General features: G+C 34.1%; 1 protein-coding gene across 1 annotated transcript in view; it reads left to right on the top strand.

The window, feature by feature from the left end:
- WSCD1 (WSC domain containing 1) overlaps positions 1-8,255 on the top strand; it is a 61,110-nt gene extending 52,855 nt beyond the window's left edge. The window contains exons 6-9 of the mRNA XM_053457182.1: positions 1,091-1,265; positions 5,857-6,021; positions 7,176-7,376; positions 7,518-8,255. Of these exons, the coding sequence (XP_053313157.1) occupies positions 1,091-1,265; positions 5,857-6,021; positions 7,176-7,376; positions 7,518-7,870 (894 nt within the window). The 3' untranslated portion in view covers positions 7,871-8,255. The remainder of the gene's footprint in view (positions 1-1,090; positions 1,266-5,856; positions 6,022-7,175; positions 7,377-7,517) is intronic.
- The last annotated feature ends 1,121 nt before the right edge of the window (positions 8,256-9,376 follow it).

The following is a 9,376-nucleotide window of genomic DNA, read 5'->3' on the forward strand; positions in this document are numbered from 1 at the left end:
TGTTTTTTTTTTTTGCTTCGCTAACTATAAACCCTTTATGGCACTATTTGGAAAAATACAAGCTCATTAATGTGATACTCTGTGATTGAGACGATTTTTATATTTCTCTTGTGAGGCTGTTAGTAATTGAGTTGCTTCAGTTCTTTATCTACTTTCGTTTCATTGAACAATTAAAAGTCTAAATTACAGGTGCTTAATGAGAATATACTGCTAGCCATTACATTATTGTCATATGTTTCAACGAGCCATTTTGAGCAGCTGAGCTTGATTTGAATGGGTTATATCTGTTCAAGATAATGGTACACATCACATTTTACAAACTACCACTGTGTATTTTTTGGAAAACAACTATTACTTGGTTTGGGATCTTGTATATGCTATAATAACATCTATTCATACCTATAATATTGGTCAACTAAAGTATCATCTCTATTTACTCTACGGTAAAAGCCAATTACAAAACTACACGGATAACCAAAATTACACAAATAATACAAACGCATAAAAACGTTAAAAGTTTACAAATTTGTCGGTATTGTTTTCTTGATTTCTGGCACCACAGAGGAACTGAGTCATTTTGTGAGGTATACAGGTTGTGGTTTTCTTCTGTAATATCGAAAATAGGGGTTGTATATGTGACTGCAATTCCGATTAGGTTCATGAGAAATAATATAAAAGCCTACAGACCACTCATTTAGAGAGCTAACTACTTGCTACCCCTCCTTTAGGTTTCTTAACTGGCTTTAATAGTTAAATAGTTAAAATCAAAAGGCTTGTCCTTAAAAAAAATAAAACTACAGAATTTACGTAGGTACACTAAACATGAAAAAAGGGAAATTGTTTTATTTCTTTTTTTTTGCAACATATTTATTGTGACTGATGGGAGTTTTAGAAGGCATGGCATATGGAGTGCAGTGTGTATGGAGCAGACGTTTCCATTTAATTTATATATTTTGTTATAATTTTGTTAACCTATATTTGAGGCTTCTTTGGTTTTGCGGATTTTAGGTTCTAATGAAGCATGTAAGGGGTGAATGTAGGTATTTCCTTATCTAATCATGTATATTATTTCTTGATCTTTTGTTCCTAGGAATATCCTTTGGCAGTTTTCCGATGGACTGAATGCTTCTGTGGCTTCCCTACAGTTCAGTTTAACCTTTATGAACGTCTGGATGAATCATTCTGTTCGTTTGTGAATGACAGTAGTGGATCAGAGGTCCTAAGGGAGGATAACTACTGTTCTGTCTACCAAACTCCCATACAAGGTGAAGATTGAGCATAAAAAAAAATCTTGCTATTTTTTCCCCTCACAGTGGAAGACAAATTATATATTTTATTGGATGGGCCTTGAAAAATGCTTAGCCCTTATACTGTTTAGAAATCTAGCTATAAAGGTTAATACAAGCATTAAGGTAATCATAAAATACAATATTGTCACAAATCAAAAGAAACATAAAAATGATTCTAATTGAATATATGATTTATTTTCACTAGACCGATGAGACCAGCAACAGTATTTACTTGTGACCTTGCTCAGCTACAAGTCTAACATGCATTTTTTTATCCTGGCACTGAAAAGGAAATAAAAAACCATCCAAGCATAATGTATTTTAATACATATATTTAAATATAGATCAAAATAAAGAATACATTTCTATAATATGAAAAAAACATTCATTTTAATAGTTTACTTTGATGTTTAGGAAATACATAGACCAAGGTTTTCATTCTTAAATGGGCAGAAGGCAGGTTTGGATCTACAGTTGTGTATTTTTTTATTTTTTTATTTATAATAATACTAAATTCATTGAAATCAGATTTTTTTTTAATGGTTATAAATAGTCCAGATCCAAAATGTTTAAAACGTCAAATAAACTTTAAATATCCTAAACAAAAATATGGTCAAACGAGCACAAAGTATATTTTTTACTCTATTTCTTTGTTTTCACATCTGCTACATATCTACTTTGAATGGAATACTTTTGTAAGTAAATACAGTGTTAGAAATATCATTCAACTTACTATGTCACAGAAATAATTGCACAAAGTAGACATTTCAAAGTTCACTTAACTTACTTTTACAATTAAACTATATTCTTGATATTTTTGAATTAACAAAAACCTATTGAATATTGGGCGGTACCATTAAACATATTGTATGCTTGTGAGCATGGCCCCCTTTACCTATTTATCTCAGTCTGCCAGTTCTATTTTTGTCATACCCTTTGAATGTATAGACTGTACAAAACACTGCATAGATTGTTGGCAGTATATATGTATATAAAAGATAATAATAATTATAATTATTGTATCCACCCATTGCACAACACATGTAGAAAAGACTGTACAATGTGCGTTAATGAGATCAGTTGCTGCGGTCTTCCTGCCTTTAATGGTTACATTTACTAGAATGTGCAGTAGCTCCCTTTCTTCTTGATTCAGTTAGACATCCAATTGCAACAGTATTTGTTCAAATATTAAACATATTAAACCAATAGTTTTGGTTTGTTGGGTTGACTCATCACAGGTGAAATTCAATGGGCTCTTTGCTAATTGTACACTGTATAAGGCCAAACTAAAACTATATATATATATATATATATATATATATATATATATATATATATATATATATATATATATAACATTTTATTGTGTAGCTTATAGTGTTGAGTTTTTAACATTTGCACAACATGATGATCTCATCCCCTCCCCCACTATGCCTCCTATTGTTTGCATGTAAAAAGTTTCTAAAAAATACCCCATCATTCTTTGCTGGTCATTTTTCCACAGTTCTCGCTATTGTTAGGACACGGTTGAATACCATTTTATACTGTAAAGCATTAAATAGAAAATTTTGTCAATTTGCTTTAAAATGCATACTACTTGCCTACTTAAAAATCTGTTTGAATCCCAAATACAGTTTCTTCTCTTTCTAGAAAAAAATTCTAATTGGTTTTGGCATTTTCCTCTACTGACAGTCAAACAAAGAACTGGATGGACTTCTGCCTTTTCCACCCTCATTAATTACATACTGTTAACTTTTCTATAAAAATGGGCATTGTTAGCGATCACCGGCATTGAACATAGCATTTGATTTTCAAGCATTTATTAATAACTTGCAGAGATCAAGCTGAGGTTTCATTCTATATCTATGTCTAATTCTGAACAGCTTTGTAATACCCAACAAGCCACCATTACATTCAATTAGTATTATATTCACGTGGATAAAATCCAGTATAATTGAGATAGCCATGAGGCTTAGTTACTTTTCGATATGCAAAATAATTATTGGATTTACTCACTAAATAGATTAAATAGATGGGGGAGAGTTAGGGTTGGGTATACCATTTCATCACACTGATTTACAGTCCAAGCATGTTTAACCTGAAAGAAATGCCTATACAATGCGCCATTTTGTATTATGACTATTTATTATGCAGGGTTAGCTATAACATCTAGGAGGAAAAACGCCCCACTTTTGGCCAGAGGCTGTCAGATACTGGCGCTATGCATAGCGCAGCCACCAGGTGGTGCAAGCTATGAAGATCTGTGCACAGATCACTGGATCTCTAGACCGCCATGTAGTAACCCCCCACCCCTAGGTAAATGAGATGGGGCTCATGATAGAACGGAGGGCTTGGAATTATGTTTTCCACGTATTTCCTTTTAGGTCAGTAGGGTAATCTTATATAGGTCAGACTTAGAGCAGTTGACTCTTCATAATGCATAACCAAGTCAGTGAGAGAAAAGATTTTAATGGCTTCCCTGCAAATGCGGTTTCGTGAATAAACCTCTAAAGCTCATATACATCTCTGTACACATACACCATAGAATGCAATTTGTTCGGTGTATTTATTTTGACTATGCACTGCTGCAGCCCAACACTTTTTATCTTATGAATTTAAAGTACAGGCCATGATATTGTCCTTATATGAAAGGTATTGATTCTTTAAATAATAACTAGATGACACATTATCACCTGAATGTTTTCCATAGATGAAATACTCAGGCACTGACACAAGGCAGAACCAACCAAGTGAAGCTGTTTAATAATTCATGCATCCTTAGGCAGAGCTGCCTGTTCTTTGTATTATCATATGAATTCAGCTGAGCTCCATTTAGATTCTTGGCCCTGCTGGGAGAAAGAATCAATTCACTAATAAACAGTCTGGATGGGTCACAGGTCTCCTGTTATTGCAACATGTTGAAACATAAGAATTTAGTCCTTATTTTGCAATAATGTGTTTATGACCCTAATAAAGGAGTCCATTGTCTGAATATAATTTCCATCCACTGATACAAAGTGTACTTGATAATATGCAATGATTCCAGAGCGGAGTGCACAGCTAATATCTGTATATATAAGCTCTAACAAGTACAGACCCATTCTGCATCTATTTCCATTCGATTGGATTTTACATGGGCTTATTTTCCTGCAGTTTGTGCTGCTGCATATTTTGGAGCTTTATTAAGAAAATGTATCTATAATTACCATTCACAGAGCTTTCGCAGTTTCTATTTGCAATAATAAGGGCAACTGGCACAGTCGAGATTATTTCTGATCCTATCCAAATTTTTATACTTGAGTACAACATACTACAACACAAAAAAATCTTCATGCAATGGCCCATAATGTTTAAATCCATGAAGCTCAGGGGGACGACTGTCCCGTCACTCCGCTTGATTCATTTACAATCACTCAAAGCTCAATTTGACTTAATCTGTGTTTAGTTCAAATTCCATTTAGAAAATATTTAGAACATATTTTGGAAGTTGTAAGATGTAGTTGTCCAATGTATGCTGAGAGGTTGTGTTACTTACGTCATGTTAACGAATAATTATGAAGCATTTCTTGTGTATTGACATAACTTTTTTTTAAAAAAACATACTACATTTAATTGTAGAGCAGGGTAAAATATATTTTTAAAAAAGCATTTACAGAAGTTACTGGAAATTTGAGTTTTTTTTTTTTTTACCCGCCTCCATTGTAACTTCACGAAAAGCACCTAAAAGTGTGATTGTTGGTAGAAACAGGAAGACCTCACACAACATTTCTTGAGATCATAAGAGGTCATGTGACATATACCTCCTGATGATCATGACGTTATAGAAAATCAAAAGTGGGAACCAAGTTTTTTTTTCTGAGAGTATGGAAAGTACCATTTTCATAGATTGGTGAACAACTGTACTATTGCCTCAAATTCAGCCAAATCTCACCCAGAACGCTTTAATCATGGCTACGATGTTGTGTATATCAACTAAACTGCTTTACAATTAAAAAGTTAATAACTGCATATATTTCTCTCCCACATACTGTATACTTCCTGTTTTTAAAGGAAATTTCTTTTTATTCGTATAGTCATGTTGGTCAATTTATTTGACCATGTCATGTTTTTTTTTTAACATCTCCGTAAAGAGAGTAAACAGAGACATAACTCAAAATCAACCATAAATGGCACGTTCAATTTTGTGTCCTATCTCCGGAAAGCATTGAGCTAAGCGCTATGTATCACAGAGATGAGCAAATCTTTGCTACACTCTATTTACAAAAAGCCACAAGAAATGAATTCATTATTGATTCAGAAGAACACATCAATGAGATTACAAAAATCACACTTCAGAATGTATTTCGTTTGAAATATTCTGAATCAAAGTTCTTATTCTTTGAAGCATTTTTTTTTTTACAGTAACTACTTTAGATTGCTTGGAGACTCAGCTCCAATATATAACAATGCTGCATAGAACTGCTGCTTTCCAAAAGGCACATTGAGGATATGGCAATCACCTTTACCTGGAAGTGAGCATGAAAGTTTAATGCTAATATGGTTAGCTTAATACTGTAATTTCTTTCAGATACTCGATGCACAGGCAGGGCATTCTTACCTACAAAGTCCAGAGTGTTTGTAGCACTGTCGAGTTTTCCAGGAGCAGGGAACACATGGGTGAGGCACCTTATAGAGCATGCTACAGGATATTACACTGGAAGCTACTACTTTGATGGGACACTATACAATAAAGGTACGTTCATCATAAAGAACTGTTATTATGTAGCTTCTTCTAAGAGAAAGTCAAACAGAAGTGTAATTGAGATGGACACAATATGGCCAACCCCCCTGTATCCCTTTCTTGTATGTACTTTTGCCAGTCTTAGTCTTTGTCTAGAGTTCTTCACGCTCTGTTGATTTATATATCGATTTTTGTTCATTCTATTTTGACATGGGTTAACTTTCATCAGAGGGATATAGTTTGAACATGTATTGTGATGGCTTTTCCTTCATTTATTAACCAATAATCTTTCCCAATTAAATCCATGTTTGGAGTTACAGTATAAGGGCATGTAGGCAAATGTATGTACAGAAAATGGCCAAAAATTACTGTCCATATTGTCTAATTGTTCTGGCTTTGTTTTGAGCATTTGACACAATCTAATTGTTATTCAATACAAACCTTTTGTATATTTGTAACTATTTTTAAAATTCAAATATATGTTATTACTGTAAACATTTCAGACAGTGCCATTTTACAGGGCTTCTTCTTAAATATTATATACACATTCTTCTTATTATTATTTATGCTATACAGCAGAACTATACAGTAGTAGGGTGGAAAAAAATATGTGGACTGAAATAACCTCAACCAAACATTTTGTTTATTTCAATTCAGTTATACTCTTGGGATGTTTTTTTTAACGTAGCAGTGGCATTTCATAAAAAAACTTAAAAAAAAAGGCATTTTGTGTGCTTGGTCGAGGAAGCTTGGTGAATTTCCTTTCTTTGGTCTTCAACAAGTAAAGTAATTTGTGCAATGGTACATGTAGGCAAAATTTCACAATCTACAATCACAGATAGAGCACCATTACGTGTCATGATACCTTATATGATACCTAGTATGACATTGTATAGCATAGTATCTAGCCATACTAGCCTTACTTGTGTTTTTTTTTTGCTACTGGGTAATGATGTTGCAAAGAAAGTTACATTTGCTTACACGGTGCTTAACCCATAATGTAGAAAAGTGACCGTCATATTTCCTGTTCATGTTTCCTGCTCATCTCGTTAAAACACAAATCATTTCATGTTGCAAAAATCTTATGTGTTACGTTCCATAAAAGTGATTTTTTTTCTTTGTACAGAGAACTGATGTAAGTTAACTAACAAATAGTATTTTGGTAGGCTTCAAGGGGGAAAAAGATCACTGGAGGAGTGGCCGGACAATATGTGTAAAAAGTCACGAAAGTGGCAAACGAGAAATAGAAATGTACGACTCTGCCATTTTATTGATTCGCAATCCTTACAAAGCTCTGATGGCAGAATTCAATAGGAAATGTGCAGGACATTTGGGATATGCAACAGAAAGACACTGGAAGAGTAAAGGTAATATACACTTACCATATTCATTGATACTAGGCTCAATGAAAAAATGACATATAGCAATATCTTTTGATATATTTAGTAAAAATGAAATATATATATATATATACAATTATTTTATGTTTCTTTTATTGCCTTACACAGAATGGCCAGAATTTGTAAACAGCTATGCATCTTGGTGGGCCTCCCATGCCTTGGATTGGCTTCAGTATGGCAAAAGACTTCTTGTAGTGCACTATGAAGACCTGAAGAAGGACATCATTGGAAAGTTGAGGGAAATGGTGGACTTTCTTGGTTTACCCACAAATGATGACCGCCTGCTGTGTGTAGAAAATAACAAGGATGGAAATTTTAAGCGGGTGGGCTCCAGCCAAACAAATTTGGAGCCATTTACATGGGAGATGAAGGATTTGATCAATGGATATATTAGGACGGTAGACAAAGCACTTAAAGCCAGAAACTTTACAGGTTTACCTGAAGAATATATGCCCAGATAATATCTGGACAATGGCTAGTCTTTTCCTATCCTGGACCTTACACACTACTGACAGCTGCCAATTTTCTTAAGGAAACTTAATGTTAAAAAAAATGGAAGAGTAGAGAATCGCTTTTGTGTGTGTTTCTCCTTTGTATCAATGGCTGAGAATTTTACAGTTGTCCACTGTGTATTCCGGAAAAAAGGTTACATTGCCCATCCTTAATGCCTTTTTAGCAATACCTTTCAGGAGTAGTTTCACATGTTGCAGTATCAGAGCCTGAAATCTGTCAGACTTCCTTTCTGTAATAAAATTAATAAAAAGGGGGACCAGAAAGGGCATATTTTCATTAAAATATCCCTGTGTGTATTTTTCATTTCTTACAAAAGAAATTGGCTTAAGGTCATTCCTTTATTTTGTCTGCGGCTGAGCGATTTGAATAATAGTTAAGCTTGGTGGAACATTGATATTCACTATTTACATGAGATAATGGGATTGCTGTTGTGCTGCTATGATTAGATAGGATCAACAAACGATCAACATATTACACTGAGACAATTTGGCATGGTATTATACCAATCTACACAAAAGAACAAAGATATCAACTTCTGGTATTGCTGAAAAAGTGAGTATGAATTAAAAAAAAGAAAAGCATGTGAGGACAAAAGGAACTTGGTGCAGGAAGAAAAGACTAATGTGTTTAACGGTCTGAAATCTGAAGAGTAATCTAGAAAAAAGCTGCAGTATAACCATACATTGACTTGTAAAGGATATTCATTTTTACCATTTGGTATTAATGTAAAAAAAAAAAGTTGTTTGACATTTCAGTTTATTCACATTCACCCCATTCATATAAAAAAAAGTGGTTATCCAATGTCATGTACTTGTGAGCCAGTTTTAAAAACAGCAGACACCAAGAGCCATCTCCATCCTATTTGTGACCAGTAAGAACAATATTTCTGTTATCCAAAGGACCACCTTCCATTGTTCTGGGATCTTCTGGCAGAACAATACATGGAGCACAGTTAGAGGCCGTTATAATGAATTGTCAACCATCCCAGATTAGGATCATATTAACCACTTCAGTCCCAGGGGTTTTTGGTACCTCAAGTCCTGTAGCAATTATTCAGCGATTATTCCCCTTTCCTGCGAATAGTGTACCCATATCTTGTTTTTTTCAAGGAGAGATAGAGCTTTCTTTTGATACCATAGTTAAATAATTAGTTGAAAATGTAGGATAGAAAATGTAGTAAAAACTTGCAAAATTTTTGGCACAGGGTATGTGTTACGGCAGAGAAACCCAGCCAAAATTGTTTAGCTGCATCTCCTAATTACGGAAATACCCCACATGCTTATTTTTTCTCTCTCTAGAGGGCCGTATCCATCCCTTACATATAGTACCCTATAGGGTAGTATTTTTTATACTTATGGCTTAACGGGTTTGGAGGTTGTGAACGGGTGCAGGAGGGTTATACCTTTTAGATGTTGTGTTTGGGCCAAAGGGATGTAAGGGTTTCTTTTTTACTT

Source organism: Spea bombifrons, chromosome 2, assembly GCF_027358695.1.
Source record: "Spea bombifrons isolate aSpeBom1 chromosome 2, aSpeBom1.2.pri, whole genome shotgun sequence".
In the NCBI taxonomy this organism is placed as follows: Eukaryota; Metazoa; Chordata; class Amphibia; order Anura; family Pelobatidae; genus Spea; species Spea bombifrons.